Genomic DNA, 19,859 nt, shown 5'->3' on the forward strand with positions numbered 1-19,859 from the left:
GAACCGAGCGCACAGTTTTCTACGGGCTCTTGTTTACAGCAACGAACATGTGCGCGCCACGCCTCTACTCGCCCGTCCTCACATGTCTGCGCACACGCGCGCAGCGGATTGGCTGAATCGAGCGCGCCACGTCATTTCGCCCTGTGAAAAACCACGTGGCGCTGTAGTGAAACAGCTGAGCGCGAGCGCTGGCACATTTGAGAGGCGCGTGTGAGGCGCAGCATTTCATTTTCCGGGAGGATATGTACTGCCCCATAGAGCATATCTGCTCTATCGACACTGACTATTATGTTTCACAAGTCGTGATCTTATCAAAAAAATTCAAAAATTTTATTATCAAGAACAGCGATGCTCAATAGATAAACACCTTAATATAAATATGAAAAACAGAAGAATTCATCAGGAGGGTTTTTTTTTTTTTTTTTTTTTTTTGCCCGCAGATTTTTAATCCTGGGGGCATTTTTGTCCATTTCAGTTGCATTTTTACCCCGAGCCCCCATTAATTTCTGATCCTGCTTCAAACCTCCAATAAATCAGCCACAAGACTAGCCTGACCAGTCTGGGCGACCAGATAACACCAGCAAACCAGTGTAGGCTGCGGCAGGGCTCCCTTTATATATTTGTAAAAAATATTCAAAACAAATATTTATATACAATTTTAATATGTTTTAAATATTTATATAGTTAAATATATATTATTATTTTTTATTTAAATAATTATTATAATTTAAAAAATCGTCCAGTCTTGCCCTCAGACTAAAATAAGTTTGATACACCTGATAAGGAATGTAAAAAAGCAACAATATTTACACATCGACTTGCAATGTTACGTGTTCAATGGACTCATGCTCCCTGTATTTCGACTCAAAGGATAGTCAATGGTCAGGATTACAAAATATTGAACACATGGACAGTGTCAAATCTACTTACACTAATGCGTTGGATGTTTTTTTAACCGCATTGTATTTGTGGCCACTCCTCCGTATGGTTGCGTTTCATGTCCATTGAGCCGTCTCGTCCCTCCTCTCCACGTGCCTGCTCACAGGATTGGCCATGCCACTCACTCTCTTGCGTCACTCGTTTATGGGGCGGGATTATCTGACAAACCTTACCGCTATTGGTCTGGAGATGTGTCAATCACGCGAGTGGGCGGATTTGTTAAGGGGGCGGGGTTTTTTGCAGGTGGAGCTGTCAGTCGGCGATTTTGAAGTGACGACTGGAGGAGGTTTGACCAGCTGAGCTGAAGACTATCAGAATAGGTCCAGGCAAAAGTAATGTGTATCGGTCACGCTGGGTGGTCGTCCTTGTCAGCGAGATGACGCGACGCATTGGACGCACAGAGTGCACCTGGACAGGTAGTTAGGAGCGCGTGCTTCTCAGGACGGAGAGCAGCCAAATCCTCGGGACCAGGACCAGTGTTGTAAATTAATAAGGTAGGCAATGCTGTGCCTGTATGTGTGTTACCCTGGAAAAGAATTGCCTTTTTTTTTCTTCTTCTTCTTTCTTTTTTTTTTTTTTTTAGCCAATGGCACTGATAATCAATCTGTCAGGGTATTTTATAGGATCCAGGTTGTCCCGGCAGTTATATTGTGTTATTTTGATAGGGTGTATATGGTTTAAATAGTAGGAAGAGTAGACTGTGCTCTACTGTTGTTGTAGTATTACATAACAGCCAGAGGGAGAGGAGGGGTCTGAGCTCGAGCTCTCCACGCGCTCGTGTGTTAGTTTATGTGTCTCAATACCACAGACAGAAGCAAGAGCTATAAAACATTTGCTCACACTTTGTTACCGTATATATAATTAACCACATATAGTCTGCTTCACGTTTTTGTGAAACAGCTGATAAGTAGCCTATTATTACAGTTTAATTATATTTACATGTGTGACACTAATGTAAAGTGTTGTATGGTAAGCCAAATTATCATTTAAACGTGCAGGATATTAATTAATGGACATCTATAATTCAGTTTTCACTATAACATGCTAATTCTTGATATCAGGAAGGAAATTCCTTTCTTTTTAAATATTTGTAATTAACTTTGCAGCTAGTAAAAACATTAATTCATAATCTCAAAAATGTATTTTTTAATAATAAGAATGAAATTATTTCAACTAGTAAGAAATTATTTATTTAAATCTGTAATTGCATTTTAAACCGGTGTAAATGACAGATCATTATGAAATTTTACTAGTGAAAATGCAGTTACAGTTATTTTCACTAGTAGTTTTTCCATTAATGAAATCAATAATTAACATTTTAACTAGTGAAAATTCAACTGTAGCTATTGATAATGTATATCCTGCACATGATTACATTTTAAATTGGGCTTGTGATAATTGTTGCTAACATTTAGATAAAGTCTCTTTCATGAATTGTGTTGTTTCACCTATTCTATATAGAATGGCAAGTATAGTCCTATTTGGATTGGATTGGTTTTTCATGGGGAGGTGGGGTAATAATTATCAGAACCTCTTTGTGTTTTTAATCCTGTCCGAATCAGCCGTCACAGTAAATGTAGCCAAAAAAGGTTACAAATAAACCATTAAAGCTATGTGTTACAGTGATTTTAGCACGGTCAAGTGGGTAAAATTACGTTAACAGCAATATGCTAAAAGATACCAATGTAAAATAGTTCAATTTATTGTTAATAATAATCAGAATATGCTTCCACCAAGTAATATAGTTAATAAGCCTAACTGCAGGCTGTTTACGGTTGTCAAACAACAGCTACTTGGTGCATTAATAGAGTATGTCTGGTCACATATGTTTATTTATCTGTATTTCACAACAACTTTGAACATGAATCATCAAATCAGAATTCAGAGTTGGAACTACTGTATCTGTTTTATAACAGAGGAATAAGCAATGAGTGGCCATGTATTAGTGATTTTACTACCGTTAAGGTGAGTTCTTGTGCAAGGCAATATCATTTAGATAATAAATAAACCCATTTAAGAAAATATGTTTTTGAGACATTTGATGCTGATAAAATACAACTCCTCACTACCGGTTTAGGATTACTTCCTTGAGTTACTTCAGTGTTGAATGTCGGTGGGCAAAACAGCTTTCTGTACTTAAGCACTACCAATGGACCTTATTCACAATAGCACCATCTTTGTAGCCTCGTTTTCATTCACGTCAAAAATCAAATATGTCGCTTCTGTAAATAAGGTCTGTTGTGCTGGTTTTGGTAACTGCAGTTGCTCCTGACACCTATGGGGACTGTTTTTTCTGGGCGAGGCAAAAAAATCAACACACCTTAAAAAAAACTTGCTTTGTTGCTGCACAAATGCTTACTGCGTACCAAAAGCTCCATAAGAATCCACTTTTTAAATTCAAAGTCTTCATTGCAGTGAGAAAGGCAGCAGACATTCGCGTTTGGTGGTGGAGTGCCTGAACCCTTAAATCCTATTCACTAGGGATGTCATAAAATATCGACATATCGATTATTGATCGGCACGTTATTTTTGAAGCATCGATATATAAAAATTAGCCAACATTTATATTAGAGGCCTAATTTGCATGCTTTACGATTCACTCAGTTGGCCTCTGATCTGGCGTAATAGCGTTGGGAGACCACAAGAGGGTGATACAATTTTCTAAAGCCGGTTGAGGTGTCACACGCACGCATACACATACACAGGACAAGCTGATGCGGAACAGCAGATGGCAGTCCAAAGTCACGAAGGTTTTTGTACTTCAAGAATTAATAAAGTGACGTTGATGAGTTTGCAGGTTAGTGTATGAAACTGGTGTAACTGCGCAAAATGAACGATTAGAAATGTCGACGTTTATTATGCAGTGTCTCTGTGTGTAGCATTGAATAGGTTTCATTCAAACTGTCAAACCACAAAACAATATGCTTGTAATTGAAAATATTGAGTTACACTCCGTGGCACTTTAGAATTTTGATGCTGAGCGTTGGCGGCTTGTGTATCTTTGTAGAAAATTATTTTGAATTTTAGAACACGGAAAACATAGATGGAATTGTGGAATCCACAAAAAAAAAATAAAAATAAAAAAAAAATGGATTTAACTAAAAAAATGTGGAATGTCACAGAATTTGACATTTGAGATGCAATTAGTGTTGTCAGAAGTACCGGTACTTCAGTACCAAGTCGATACTAAAATAAAAAAGATGTACCGCTGAAGACTGCAATCTTACTGTGGATAAGCTGCACACTTTAAATAAATCTGACCCCTCATCCACTAAAAACTCCACAGACATTGAGAACCATTCACGTTATACTGTTTTTTTTTTTTTTTTTTTTCAGACTCAAAGGCCAGTGTAAAGAGATGAGATTTCAGATGTGACTTAAAAGTCTGCAGTTATCACACTGGGCTGTGTTGCAAACTGTTTATCCAGAAAAGTGAAGCATCCGGCAAAAAACACACATCATAATAAAAGCACGATTTAAAATAAAAGCTAGATGATTGAAATTGAAGAAATTAAATAAAAAATTTAATAAACATATATTACAACTGTATAGTAAAATGTAATAGTCTCTGTAATAATAATAATAATAATAACAATAATTAATCAGTTTATCACAAGCAAGACAGCTGTTCAATAAAGGTTTGACAAAAAAAAAAAAAAAAAAAAATGCAGTGACATGTTAAAAAGTTCTGTTTTCACTTATTTAAGGTTTGAAGAATTAATTGATTAGACACCATTTTGATGATTAAATTAAATTAAACTTGCATGTTAACTAAGCATGTTCTGGAAAATAATAATAATTATTAAACTACAATTATTAAAATAATTATTAAAAATAACTAAACTTATGTGTTCAGTAGCACATTATCATATTAGCATATTTTTGCTGTGGTATCAAAATTGGTATCAAGAACAGTGAAATTTCACTGGTATCGGTACCGACTACTGAAATTTTGGTACCGTGACAACACGGTAGATACAATGAATGTATGAATGCAAAATTAATCAAATTAAAATCATTATATGTCCTAGTGGGATGATTAAAACACAAAAGGCTGAGATTTAATTTAATAATTATACAGACTGCTTGTGCTGTGTGCTTCGAAATGAATGTGTGAAGCCACTAGTCACACAGTCTGTGCTCTAACGTCTGATGCACATAGCAGATTGGAAAATGTTTTTTCGCAAATCTTATTGGCTGGTTTTATGGAACTTCCATGAGTAGAAGCACACAGGACTTTTAGCCAGTCCGCCTGAAAACAGAGTCGTATTAACAAGGTTACACTTTGATACAATGAGCGCTTTTGAGGATGAAATTAATACCGGATTTGCCCAAGTTTGCCAGGTTTATGGCATCAAATCTTTACAAATATTCAGAGTTTCGTTTGAGGCACTGACAGAAAGTAAAGCAGAAATCCACAAGCAGAACTGCATAATATGCTTTGTTTACTTGATTATGTCTGTGAAATTCTCTGTGATGAGGTTTTCTGTGCTGTACTTGCACTCTCTACGCATTTTACATTATTTTTCCCATGTGTTTTCTGTGCAATCACTCGCAGAGACTGCCACGTCATTATCTAAATGGTTTATTTCCTTTTGATGGTCTTTTACTCTGATATATCTTCAATAACCTTACTCCTAAACAGCACGTAATGACAAAACCGACTAATTGATCGCATTCAATGTCGGTTAGATTACTTTTTGTGTGTAAGTGGGTGGTTCTTGGCCAACCTAAGCCGCTATAAGGTCCAGACCTTTGCTGTTTTAGTCAAAGGTCTGGCTACGTGAGACTACTCATACACTGACACCCCATCCTGAGCATCATGGGCGCTCTCTCTGTATGTGTAGATGACAAAGCGCAGACCATTATTCACTGTGAAGCGCACAGCACACGAAGACTATATATTTATTAGTGCTGTCAGTCTATTAAAATGTTTAATCGCGATTAATTGCATAATTTTTTCGTAGTTAATAGCGATTATTCACCAATTCTGAAAGTGCTAATAATAAACTAGGTATGCACCGATATGGAATTTATGGGCTGATACGATAATTCACAGCTCATTGTGGCCGATACCGATGGTAATAACCGATATTAAAAATTTTTTTTGTAATTTTTAATCCTTTAACCTGGAACTCCTAGCTAATTCCGAAAAATCTTCTCATTTGTAAAAAAATGTGTAATTTACATGGTAATTAAAATGTGCCTTACTTAGGATGAATATAAATTTTTTTTTTTATTAATCGCATGCTTTAACGAGCTAATTTTGACAGCTGTTATATTTATATAATTACCTTTTGCGGTTTAAAAAGCACATTTGGCCACATAGCGAACTTCCTATCCAGAGGTGTGAAGCTGTCGTCAAAAACGCAAACTGAAAGTGCTTAATTAGTTTTCCAGCAAAATTAAAAATAATTTCTTTCTATTGAAAATATTACTCATTTTTGACTTATTAAAAAAACTTCATAATCAATCTCTCTGTATAGTGTTTAAAAGAAAATTTCCAACATTTTTTTTTGTACATAAGCATTATGGAATTAAACTCTTCATGTTATCAATGGAACTGCTCAAACATGTTTGCATGTAAGGACCTTGAGAAAAGGCTCCAGGTTGTGGATGAGGCCACTGTCTGCCCAGCTGTGTCTCTCTATTCTCAGGGCCCGGGATGCCCAAGGAAACGAGGGGGGATGCTCAAGGGTGCGTAGGGGAGAGAGAACGCACCTCCCGTCCAGCCAGTAAAAATGCTAAGGACAAAAGCAACAGCGCCACACTTTTGGCCTCGAAAGCAAGAGCACACACTGAACAGGAAACTAATGGCCGTGACTCCCGCTGCTCTGAGAAAGACTCAGGCTACTCAGGTGAGTCTTTGTTGACAGACCTACACCAAAATGTTTTTGTTGTGATTAGACTGAAATTAAACATTTTACAGTACTGTAAAATATAAAAAGTGCATGTTAAAAAGGGATTGTTCCAGTCCTGCTGATAAGTCATACAGAAATGTATACAGCTTTACATCCTTACTAAAATACATCAATAAGGGCATTTACATGCACAATCTTATGCTTAATAAGCTGTGACAAGGAGGTGGGCAGGCTAATCAGCCAAGGAGAGGGATAAGTGCAGCGAGATGCGACAGTTCGGGGGAGAGAGAGCTACAGGCAGCTGCCCTGTATGCATTTATGTTTGAGTGTTTTTGTGTTTGAGTTTATTACGGCCCAGGTGACAAGCCTTACCGCCCTCCCTCTCCTGCAGACCGATAAATGACCACGCCCCCCCCATGCCACCTAAGCCTACAACATTTACATTTACATTTACATTTATTCATTTGGCAGACACTTTTATCCAAAGCGACTTACTTAAGAGGAATAATACATCATAAGTGATTCATCTTAAGGAGACAGTGGTACGAAAAGTGCTGCATTACAAAGTTTCACTAGCATCAGAATAGTAGCATCCAAGACAGATTAGAGTGCAACAAGAATATATATAATTCTTTTTTATTTATTTGTTTTATGAGTGAATGTTTAAGTGCTAATGGAAAAGATGTTTTTAGCCATTTTTGAAGACAGAAAGTGAGTCAACTTCACAGATGGAGTTGGGAAGGTCATTCCACCAACGTGGTACGATGAAGCCGAAAGTCCAGGAAAGTGCTTTGGTGCCTCTTTGTGTTGGTACAACAAGGCACTGCTCATTAGTCGACCGCAGGCTAATGGTGGGAACGTAGCTCTGCATAAATGATTTTAGTTATACTGGAGCAGACCCAGTGACTGTTCTGTATGCCAGCATCAGAGCCTTGAATTTGATACGTGCATCAACCGGCAGCAAGTGAAGAGAGACAAGAAGTGGTGTAGCATGCGCTCTCTTTGGTTCATTAAAGACCAGACGTGCTGCTGCATTCTGGATCATTTGCAGGGGTCTAATTGCACATGCAGGGAGGCCTGCAATGAGAGCGTTACAGTAGTCCAGTCTAGTTATAAAAAGTGACTGAACAAGAAGTTGTGTTGCATGTTCAGAGAGGAAGGGTCTTATCTTCTTGATACTGTAGAGTGTAAATCTACATAAAAGGTTATTTAAATGCCTTTTATGCAAACATGTTTTTCTTTATTGGGGTAAACATCTTAAGAATAAACTGATTGGCACACGTACATTTTTTTCCATTACACTGATTTTGTGTTGCATGTAAACACCTTAAAAGTGCTGTAAGCAATTTTAGTTTTCTGAAACTTTTATGTGACTGGGCCGTTGAAGTAGACCTCTAAAGATAATTTTGAGACCAAAACCGAGCAAAAAAGCAGCATTTTTTGTTCCTGTGGCTGTCAAATTCAATAGTGGCACAATAACGCCCTCAACTGACGAACATTATGAATCATAGCCTCAATGATCTGCTTCAAATACAACACTATGAGAACGAGCAAAATGACTGACAGATGAAAAACGTCAATGTCTGTGGTCTGCGGACACATTTTTGTTTGCTGTTTACAAAGTCTACAGCTGTCACAGAGACTGGTGAGATATCTCAGGACACTTATTTCATTAATATCTTTAAGGAGAATAAATAAAAGTGAATAAACTGATAATTTCAAATATTATGTATTTATTTTTTGAATGATATTATGTATCTGATTTTTTGAATGAGCTGATTTTTTGTAGTTATCATCGTATTGGTGTGCACGTAAACACACTCAGTGTTGGGAAAACTACTTTGAAAATGTAGCTTCCCTAGCTACAAGATGTTCATAATTTAAAGCAGGGCTGCACAATTAATTGAAAAAATAATCGAGAATACAATTGCAGCTGTCACAATTATATAATGGTGAAAAGTGTCAATTACAGCATTCCAGAATTTAGATGTACTCCGATTGCACCAACATTTTCTATTTACAATAAATTTTTCGGGCCGTTTTGTGCATGAATGCAAAGGCAAATCTGACGAGTTTAAATTAGTCTAAAGGCATATCATTAAGGCTAACTGTCTAAATGATACTGTGTACAATTTATTCAAAATCTGGATTATGCTTTTTGTTTTACATGCAGTTAAAATATTAAAGCAATTTAGGAACATAGTACCCTTTCGTAACAATAGTTCTGAAGTTGTTTTGATGCATAGCCAACATAAAAAAGGCATGAAACTGCCCCACACAAAATAAGTATTTTATTGTATATTCAATGAATCAAAATGAATAATCGCAATTACAGAATCAATGGAAATAATCGGCAATAATGATTTTTATCATAACCGTGCATCCCTAATTTTAAGTAGTTAAAGAGGCCCTATTATGCTTTTTGGGATTTTACCTTTCCTTTAGTGTGTAATATAGCTGTTTGTGCATGTAAAATGTCTGCAAAGTTACAAAGCACAAAGTCCACGCCAAAGGGAGTTACTCTCTCCCATAGAAAACACTGCTCCTGAACTGCCTGAAACACCTGGTTTGCAGTCCAGACATTACTTCCGGGACTTAGCTATGTCACTATGTAACACATTTGCATAATGCAAATGAAGGGCCACTTCGGTTATGGTAAGGGGTGTTACATTTCCAGCTGGGCCAGCTGACAATCAGAGCAGACTGGGCTTTTCGGAAAGGGAGGCTTTAATGAGACAGGAGCTAAAACAGAGCGTTTCAGACAGAGGGTAAGAATTTATATATTTGAAAAAACTATTCATTAAATGGACAGGCTTGAAATTAGTTTGTATTAGGCTAATCTAAAATCATTGCAAATTTTGGAAAGTTCCAATGCCAAAGTTAACTGCATTTGTCATTAGTAGACTAAAACCGCCAGCCTTCTCTCTGTTGTTGTGTCTCTTCTTTATTTCCTCAATTCCTGTTTCCTTTCTTCCTCTCTTTTTTTTCTATTCCACCCAATGCCCTCGCTACTTCGACCCCCCTCTTCTTTTCACACCATTCTCTCTTTCTCTCTCAGACACTGGCTCAGACTCCTTGCAGACAGATGCAGATGACCAGCAGAGAAGTGTGAATGAGCCTCAGGGCCGCAAGTGTTTGGGTGGGGCAGAGAAGGTCCCCCTACAGGGAAGCCACCTCCTGGTGTCTGGGACCCCTGAATTCGCTCCCATATTCATTATTAAGAACGTGGTGTTGAAGCAGGTGAGAAAGTCAATGGGAAGGATTGAGAGGTGCCGTTCCAAAACCTAGTGAGCTACCTACGTTGGCAGCATCAATACAAGATAGTGGAAGAAGCGAGATACATGGCCAGTAAAAATATAGGGTACAACGGGGCTAAAGGCAACCCTTAAGGAAAATGTGTTTTTGATGGAGCAACAAAATTTGTGTGGAAAGAAATAATACTGGAATGTTTTATAGTGATATGTAAAGATAAATTAAAAGGTACCTTTAGCCCAGTTGTACCCTACCGAAAAACATTTATTAAAATAGTTATAATCTAATTAAAAATAAAAAACTATTTTACCCAATGTTTGTGTTGATATGTATATTCTGGCTCATTAGAGTATCTCGTTTTAAGCTTAGCAACATGCTAATGCCAAACTCTAATAAAATGAACTGTAGGTTCAGTTTCCTGTGCACCTCTATTGCACTATGTTTTGGAACAGAGCCAAAGAGAGAGATAAATAATGTATTAGGAAGGTTGGACAAGACATGGCAAAGAAAACTCAAAAGATGTGTAGGAATGGAACAGATATTATAAGGTGTCTAACCTGCTATGTGCTTGTGATAACAAGAGTGGGAATACGTCATGTAAGAAGCAATATCCTGTTTAAAAAAAAAAAATATTTACCATTTAGCATTTCACAAGGGCATACTTAATTGACTTCTGATCATTTGTTGAGGTAAGTCCATCTACTTTAAATTCTGTCTCTCCTCTTATTCTTTTTCTCAAGCCCGGGCAGTCTAGTCAGAAGCACATCCTTCCATCGTCTCTGTCTTGGGGTGGAGGTGCTACAAGCAATCAGGGTCCCACCCATGTTCTTTTGCTGCAACAGCCTGGGATCAATCAGAGTGCCCCATTGCACATTGCCAAACCACAGCTGCAGAGAACCGAGAGCAAGGGTGGAAAGAAGAGCAAAAACACTTACCTCCCAATTCTTAACTCATATCCTCGAATCGCGCCGCACCCAAGTAAGAAAAACCCAGAGAAGCCTTCAGTCAGCAGGGGAGGTAACACCGAGGATCACAGCCTGAGTAAGAGAGTATGTACAGAGGAGAAGCGAGATGAGGTGTCCACCACCACGCAAGCACCCAAGCAGCATCCGCACAAGCATCCAGAGAACAACACGCTGTTACACTCGCATTCCCTCTCGCGATCGCTGTCCACGGCCCGTGAGACTCTTCTGGCTTCTCACCAACACCGGAGCCCGTGCCGTCCATCTAGTCCCTCCCCCTCCCTCAGTGTGAGCTCACCATCAGTCTCAAGCACTCAGACTCTTTCGCCGCCCTCTTCCAATGACCTGAATCCCCCTCTTACCCAGGCCAGAAAAGAGTCCCATAAGCATTGCCAAGGAACGGATGCCAACTCTGGAAAAGGATCAAGCACCCTCAAAGGAACAGCACGGCATCGACGCTTCCTTAACACAGTGGAGATCCTGAGCCAGTCAGGACTGCTCGACATCACCTTGAGGACACAGGATCTGCTGCAGCTAAACGCCTCCACAGAGCGAGACATAGCCCAGCTCCGCCAACATGTCCAGCTACTTTGCCAGGCCGCCCAAGCGGGTGCTGATTCGCCTGTGGCCTGGGAGAAGCTCCATCAGGTCATGGCTGAGTCTGGGCACTATCCCAGCCTCAAGTGCCTACCTAAAGACAGCAATGATGGAGGGGATCAGTCTCAATCAAAGGTTGAGGTAGAGGTAGCCACCAGCACCAAGCCTGATACTCCTGTCATATATGGTTATGGACTTAATGGGACTGAAGTGGTGGCACCCCCATCTCCTATACTAGCTCCCATGCCTGATGCAGAATGGCTGTCGACAGGTCAGCATGATGATAGTACCGGTACTCCCGAGCAATGTAGAGTGCACAGAGGAAAAGCCAGTTCAGTGGAAGAGCTTATAATGCCTCCAGACAGCTCAACACATGGAAACCTGCTTTAGGCTGCAGAAAGTCGCTGAGCACTTGGCTTTCACAGGGGAAACAGCAATAGAGACTCACAATACTAGCTTTAAAGCTTCAGAGGTTTTATGTCATTGGGCCATATGCTATCTCCATGGTAACTCAGGGCTATGCTCAAGGATGGCGGCTCAACTATGCTGTGTGCCATCTTCCTGTCGATCATGTTACTTCTCCTGTGCATCAGCAATCACTCAAAGTGGCTGATAAGATATATGCAGAATTGAACGCACATGCTAGAGACTGCCACTTGTTTTGTAACCCTTCTGAAAAGACTTGCTTAACCAGCATGCATTTCCCAATGGAAAGCTGGTCTAGGGCCCCGTTTACACCTGGTATGAAGATGTGTTTTGGGCAATCCTTTTGAAATGGGACAACGCTAAAGACAGGTGTAAACCTGATCCAAAACATTTTGAGATTTGTCCACTTCGTGGTTGAATGTGGTTGAAAACGAATGTGCCGGTTACATGGGCTTTGAAAGAAAAAATGAAAAATTGCATACATATACCTGCACAAGAACTTCATGGAACTCTTTCCGTATGCTTGATATCAGCATGCAGTGACACAGATGAGAAGCACACACATCTGAAGCTCAGTTAAGACAGGTGCTCTGTGAAAATAACATAATTTTTATCTAAAAGTCATGTTTGTGCTTTATATTAATTGCAAGTGTACGTGAAAGAAATGGTGCTGAAATTTTTTTGCACTTTTTTTGTTTGTTGTTCTTTTACACTTTCGCATTTAAAGGCCCCGATGTACTTTCGGGGAAGCTCTTCTTCTTTAAGGGGTAAAAAGAAGTTCAAAACAGCAGAGCAACGGTATACTGTTTGCAAACATTCAGACTCCCGCCACACCACTGTGGGAGGCGTTTAGAAGTACAATACATTTAAATATGAGGATGCTCAGTAAAACCTTAACTAATGATACATTAAAATGTGTTATAAATGACTTAATGCTTCATTCTATGAGTAGAATTCACATGTCAGATCAGTAAAAGATGCTTTTTTAACCACTCGATGATGATTTAAAGTAATATAAATGCAGTAGAAAATGTGCAATTTGTCTTGGTTACATTCGGAATTCATGATGCTAATGCGCTAACACACTATACCATCATATGCACCGATTACTCTCTGTTATTGTAATTTATGATGACACTGATACAACTGCAAAGATTGGTGTATAAAAGAGTGTTATTGGGAAGAATACAGACAAAAGAATGAAGATAGGCATACCTTAATATGGGCAGATGTGTAAATGGCTTTCGCTGCAGATGGGTGAAGCAGCATATAAAACAAAAAGAGTGAATGGGCACTTAAGAGTAGTAGTAGATTTGATTCCTTTTGTAGACTAATTAAACAAACAAAAACAAAAAATGTATAATGCAAACAATCGGACTGATGTAGGTAAATTTGCATCAGCTCGCTAATAACTGCACACCGGTGTGTTCATGTTGACTGGTCTTAACTGACTGAATGCCGTGAACGGGAATTAGCTGCCGGCCTCAATGTAGGCGGAGCTCCAGGTCACACCTACCGGTAATGTGGACCAATGGCAGTAAGAAGGTGTTTAGCAGCCGGTAAGAAGTTTTCCTAAAAATTCACCCAGGCGAACTAACGAACCACAGAAACAAACTCCAAAACATAATTTAGAACCAAATCTGGCCAAAAAGGTGTACCACCCGTTCGTTCTTCGATTTCGTATATCGGGGCCTCAATTATGATGCAGTAATACACTGACATAATGATTGATGTATGTCGTCATGGAATCATGGTCAATAGAGATGCATATTACCTAGCGTAAACAGTATAGATTCGCGCTTGATGACTTGTGATCCGATCGCCCAAAATGCAATACCAGCTTTAAACAGGCCCTAGGTTGGTTTATGCTGTTCAGTGCTGGTTTGGTGTTGGTCTTGCTGGTGGGCCAGCATAGCCATGTTGAATGTTTTTCTGGTAATGCTGGGTTAACCAAGGAAGCCTTGCTGGTTAAGCTAGTCAAAAAGTCTTGTTGGAACACCAGCACACCAGTGATGTGGACCAGTATTGAAAACACAACATATGCTGGAGACCAACAATGCTGTTTTTTTTTTGTTTTTTTTTAAACAGGGCAGAATGACGACGTTACCTTGCCCCATAATCAAACCAAGAAATATCTTTAGCTCGTAGATGGCCATTTTGCAAATGTACTTTTGAATGGCACTCTTTATGCATAGTTGATCAGTGAGGAATCACACATGACAATCTGCTTCCTGCTTTATGTTGCTTTATATCACAGACAAATGAGAAATTTGATATTGCTGTCACAGTTTAATCTCTTTTAAAGAAATTGCTCACGTTTGATTGGGAACTTTGTCACCTTTTGCAATGTTCCTTGCTATGCTGTATTAGTGATGAAATGGCATTTGTGACACCATATTACTTTAAGAGCAACAGGTTGCTGGATGGAGTTCCCATAGTAAAATATGGACATTCGAAAGGCCAAATTGGACCTGTACACGCATGCCAAGAAACTACAACAGAAATAAGAACTCCGTCTGGATTTAAAGTGAGTATCTTGGCTGGGATTGTTAAGGTCCATGAAGCTTGTGTTGTTCTATGCATAATGAAGTTTATAAATCACTTAATAAATTCTTAATCTTTGGCCATGGATAAGGACAGATATTACTCAAGCCTTTTGAATTGGGTTACCTTTGAGGTGTAGGGTCAAATTTGAGTCTTTATGTGAGCTGTATTTCCCTTTTTCTCTGACCACAGATCACAACATTGTTTTTGTGAGATGTTATATTTGTTTTGTTTTGATTATGCTTTCATCTACCGATAAGAGTATAGTACTCTCAGCTCTATTTAATACATTTTACCATGTTTAATTCCATACCACAGGACTCTGACACACAGAATCCCTGCACCCCCCCCCCCCCACCCCAGTGCAGTGCCAGGGATGATAAAAGTCAGCAGATTCCTTCTTGGCTGGATTGTTTTGTAACCTTTGAGTTCTTAATTATGATTTATACCCTAGCTGTTTAATTTCCCTTTTCTAGATATTGATTGCTTGTTCTGCTCCAAATAAATGACAGCAGAGATGGTGACTGTGTGTGTGTAGAGATTGTGTGTTCAGGTAAACATGTTTTACGAGGACTATTCACTGGCACTATTCTAGATTATACACATGTAATTATGCTATAAACGTGGTTTATGAGGACATTTCAAGTGTCCTCATAAACCAAAAGGCTTAAAAACACACTAAACAATGTTTTTTGGAAAATGTAAAAATGCAGAAAGTTTTTTGTGAGGGTTAGGTTTAGGGGTAGGGTTAGGGTGAGGGGATAGAATCTATAGTTTGTACAGCATAAAATACATTATGGCAATGGAGAGTCCTTGTAAACCACAAATACCAATGTGTGTGTGTGTGTGTGATGGACAAGTAAAGCAGACGATGTGTCAGTGTTTGAAATGAAAGACATGTTATAATTTAATGATCAGTATTTGTGCATCTCCATGTAGCAGCACAAGGGGAATGTGATGCAATTCTAATGCATCTTCAGAATGTCTGCAAGTGTGAAGTGTGTGGGTGGGTTTGGGTGGTTTACGAGGAAATTTTTTTTAGGTTACAAACTGGTAATTACAAGGGTATTATGCTATAAATGTGGTTTATGAGGACATTTCTTGCTTAAAAAACATACTAAACGATGTTTTATTAAAAATGTAAAAATGCAGAAAGTTTTTTTGTGAGGGTTAGGTTTAGGGGTAGGGGACAGAATCTATAGTTTGTACAGTATAAAAATCATTATGTCTATGGAGAGTCCTCATAACATGTGTGTGTGTGTGTGATATTTCTCACTATGTGTGTGTGTTCACTGTTTCCATGGTATGTGAAGTCCGGGTCGCTACCAACAGGCATATAACAGTACATGCAGATGCAAATAAAATGCTTCATTAAATGGCCACTTCTTTGTTTGTTTGTTCATTTAATGCCACATTTATTGCTTCATTAAATGGCCATTTCTTTGTTTATTGCTAAATGAATACATTGGTCCTGCTGTTATATATGGGCTCTATTAGCAAAAAATGGTAACACTTTACAATAAGGTTCCATTCGTTAAATTAGTCTGCATTTTGTATCATGAACTAACAATGAACAATGTATTATTTTTTTTTTTTTACAGCATTTATTAATCTGCGTTAATGTTGGATAATAAAAATACAGTTGTTCATTGTTAGTTCATAGTGCATTAACTTATGTAACATATGCAACTTTTGATTCTAAAATGTATTAATATATGTTGTAATTGACATTAACCAAAGTTAATAAATTCTGTTAAAGTATTGTTGATGTTAACCAATGTTAACAAATGGAAACTTATTGTAGTGTTACCCAAAAATGATCAAAATTCAAGTTTGATTGAGATGAGGTACCTAGAGATGTCTGGATCACATGATATTAAAGGAACAGTTCACCTAATGAAAATAATGTTGTTCTTTCTTTTGTGCAATGGAAATAATATGTTGAGCAGAATGTCTGATCATTCACTTTCTCTGCTCCTCTGTGGTGGAATGAGCTTCCAGTCTCCACACGGTCTGCTATAACCATCTCAGCATTCAAGAACCAGCTTAAAACGCATCTGTTCTGTGAGCACTTAACCAATCCACTATAACTGTACTAATAATTAAAGGAAAAAAAGGTTTCCTTCTCTGTCTCTTTCTTCTGTGCTAGCTTCTATAGAAGATAAAAGCGTCAGCGTCCCCTAAATGTGAATGTAATGTCCAAGTTGCTTTTTTCCCACACAACTCTATAATACTTTCCATACGACGACTATAATTCCATAGTACTGCCACAAAAGCATGAAAGAATCAAAAAGTACTCTATATGACTTCTGTATACAAGTACACAATGTAGGGCTTTATTGGTTGTTTAGATCAGTGTTACTATCAGAAATAATAATTATTTCTTTAGTTATTAATTAATATTTAAATTAATTAATTGGATCTAACTCATTAAACCTCATATGAGGCTCCAGTAAATGTAGTGTGCTACGTTTAGGAGCAAGTTTGGTTATTAGCAATAATTGATAATTATCAAAGATAATTATTAATTATTAAAATCAATAGAACATTGATGAGAATCAATGTTAGCTTTTTTTAATCCTTTAAATCAACAATTATCAAAGATAATCGTTAATTGTTAACATCGATGAAACATTAATTAAAATTAACACTAGCTTATTGATCATTCAAATTCAATCATCAAAGATAATTATCAATTATCAAAAATCAATAGAATATTAATAAGGATTAACATTGACGGGGCACCACCCTGGAATCAGGGACTAATAACCGAATAGTAAAACAGTCTCAATATTAGATTGTTTTCTTAGGAAAATCGACATCTGAAGAATATCGATTTTCGGAAAAAAAACAATGAATGAAGGTTTGAATCCGAGCACTGACATCCCGTCAGCATGACACAGGCGTATGCAAAACAAACCAAAACACTTCTCTTTGTAATATAAACAAAGTTTATTTATGCAGTAATATCAATTAATAATTAATACAATGCAGTCAATAAACTTCCAACTTACAACTACAAACTAAACAGTGATATGATTAGATATGGAAATAAAAATAATCCTATAACACATAAGGTGTGTGTGTGACAGTGTGTGTGTGTGTGTAAGGAGGGGCACGCACAAAATGGCGGATGTGACTCTCATGGAGAGTATGTCACGCGAGACTTCCGGCCAGGGAATATGACCGCGAATGGGGGCGGCGAGAAACCAGTCAATGGCGTCTACCAGTTACCGCGTGTATCCACTTGTATGATAGCTTAGGGACAAAGCTATCTAGGAGCCAAAAATGTGTGCCAGAATGTTTGTGAGGGGTCGCGTGCGTGTGTGTGGTTAGTACGAGAGAGAGAGAAGTGACGGCCCTAAAGCCGATTTCACGATTGTGGGAGAGAAAGCAGCTGTTAGTTCATCGCTCAGAGACGCGGTGGACGGCTCGTAAACAGTCCCACGTACTTTGACTCTTTAATGGATGAACTCAGTTTACCTGTCTCACCCGTGATGGTGAAATTGCACAACAGTCCAATTTGGTTGGACCACAATACAGCAAAACAAATTCGTGATAATTAATACCCTGAGTATTAATAATAAGCGGACATGGCGGTCCGTAAACTGTACAAGCAAAAAACCTTGAAACACAAGAATAACACACTATAATATTCTATCTCTGCCCAGACGTAAACCTCTTACTTGAATCGCATGAGGACACAGGTGGAATGTGTTTTCCTCTGTCCTTTAATTCTGACCTGGTTCCTTTCAGGCTTGGGTGATGACGGGAGGCCGTTTCCTCGCTCTGTCGGTGGGCGGTACGGCTGTTGATTCTCGGCGGGCTGGCGGAGAACTCAGAAATGTCGACTTGATTGAAGATGGAAGAGAAATCTTTAATCTCTTCACTTCTGTAGACGAAGATGCAAATTGCTCGGCGGTCTCCTTCGGATCCGTTAGAGTGTTCGGTTGAACACAGAGTAATCTCAACTCGTCCAGCGAGATGGAGATTGTATGGTCACAGTTTCAAGTCAGACATTACTTCCTTGTGCCACAAGGTTGCACCTGAGAGCAGCGATGAGCTGCGTCTATACAGGACGAACAAAGTTGCTGGAAGCAAATCCCAGAAGAATTTCAGAGGTATTTCAACTCCTGATGATGTCATGTTTGAGGGACGTTCTGTTGTGTGCCTCATCCAATAGGAGTTGAGAGTTCGATCCTTTAGTGAGCAAGGCTTCATGGGATTTGTAGTAAGTTATTGGAAGGCACAGCATTAACCATAACACAGTCCTTTGTTGTTCTTTGGTCATAACACAAAATCAAAGTAGAACCTGACATTGGTTACTAGGAACAAAATGTTAGAGGAAAGGAGGGTTAAAGGTTAAAAGGCTTATCCTTGGAAATGATTGGGGTTAACCTGTGGGATGGGCTCAGACTGGTGTGTAAAATGCAGCTGTATGAGAAGTGAGTCCAGTCTGGCCCGTAGGTGTTGAATGTACCTGTACATGGCGTGTGCAATAATTGCGATGATCCAACCACTAAGGAGGAGCCAGAGGGCAACCAAACTGATAGGGTGTTCTTGGTAAGATGACGATCTGCTTATGTGACTAGGAAATATAGTGGTCAAGCCAGTCAGTTTGAGACTGAACTTCACTAATTTCATCCATTCAGCCTGAAGCTGCTGTCGAAGGGTGTCATCAACGGTGAGGCTGTGACCTCTAAATGCGTCCATGATCTCAATTTCTGCGTCATTTTTGTCGACGTTGAGATGATGGAGGACAATATCGTCAATGTGCATGGTGGCTCTTTGGGGAACCATTAAGAACACCGTTTGGTTTGGTAGCCTTAGTTTAGTGGCTGTATCATGGCAGTCGTATGACATTGGGACTTCGGTGGCTGGTGTGTTAACGAGCCAGCGATTGCCTGCTCGCTCTACCCTTGTCTCTGTTCCTTCATCTTTGATGGACATGCTACCATGACACTTGTTCAGGGAATTCGACTCTTAGGCCGCAGAGGTAGTTAGTCACCTCTCTAACAAAGGGGTTGCGTTTTGACAAACCCAATGAATGTACTTTGTCTTGGTACACATGTTTAGGTTAGAGATAAGGTAGAGCGAGGGATCCTCATCATGGTAGGCGAGTGTTGGTGGTGTTTTGAGGTGAATGTGTGCATTACCTCTCTGAAAACCAACATTAAATACAGACTTTAGTCTATATATATTCTGCCTATGATGGTAGATTGAGGATAAATCCTGTTTTGAGGTTCTGAGGATTTACATGGATTGGAATTTCAATGTC

The 19,859-nt window shown here is 38.8% G+C and overlaps 1 protein-coding gene across 2 annotated transcripts; it reads left to right on the forward strand.

Moving 5' to 3' along the window:
• The first annotated feature begins 1,208 nt into the window (after nt 1-1,208).
• On the forward strand, nt 1,209-16,686 carry si:ch211-132b12.7 (uncharacterized protein LOC564531 homolog). 2 transcript variants are annotated; one of them, XR_007899836.1, is made up of 5 exons: nt 1,209-1,433; nt 6,597-6,797; nt 9,859-10,040; nt 10,793-14,564; nt 14,900-16,686. XR_007899836.1 is itself a non-coding variant. In XM_051724970.1 (4 exons), the coding sequence occupies exons 2-4, from the start codon at nt 6,605-6,607 to the stop codon at nt 11,999-12,001; spliced, it is 1,584 nt and encodes a 527-aa protein (XP_051580930.1). In that variant the 5' UTR covers nt 1,209-1,433; nt 6,597-6,604; the 3' UTR covers nt 12,002-16,686. The 2 variants fall into 2 exon arrangements, 1 of the variants encoding a protein (XP_051580930.1); XM_051724970.1 differs by having other exon boundaries at nt 10,793-16,686.
• The last annotated feature ends 3,173 nt before the right edge of the window (nt 16,687-19,859 follow it).

The sequence above is a fragment of the Myxocyprinus asiaticus genome, chromosome 18 (assembly GCF_019703515.2).
Source record: "Myxocyprinus asiaticus isolate MX2 ecotype Aquarium Trade chromosome 18, UBuf_Myxa_2, whole genome shotgun sequence".
Classification (NCBI taxonomy): Eukaryota; Metazoa; Chordata; class Actinopteri; order Cypriniformes; family Catostomidae; genus Myxocyprinus; species Myxocyprinus asiaticus.

Excerpts from the sequence above, each read along its gene's own strand:
- si:ch211-132b12.7 (XM_051724970.1), top strand. The coding sequence starts at position 6,605 with ATGCCCAAGGAAACGAGGGGGGATGCTCAAGGGTGCGTAGGGGAGAGA. Across the intron at positions 6,798-9,858 it reads GAAAGACTCAGGCTACTCAG|ACACTGGCTCAGACTCCTTG; the intron begins GTGAGTCTTTGT and ends TTTCTCTCTCAG. Across the intron at positions 10,041-10,792 it reads AGAACGTGGTGTTGAAGCAG|CCCGGGCAGTCTAGTCAGAA; the intron begins GTGAGAAAGTCA and ends CTTTTTCTCAAG.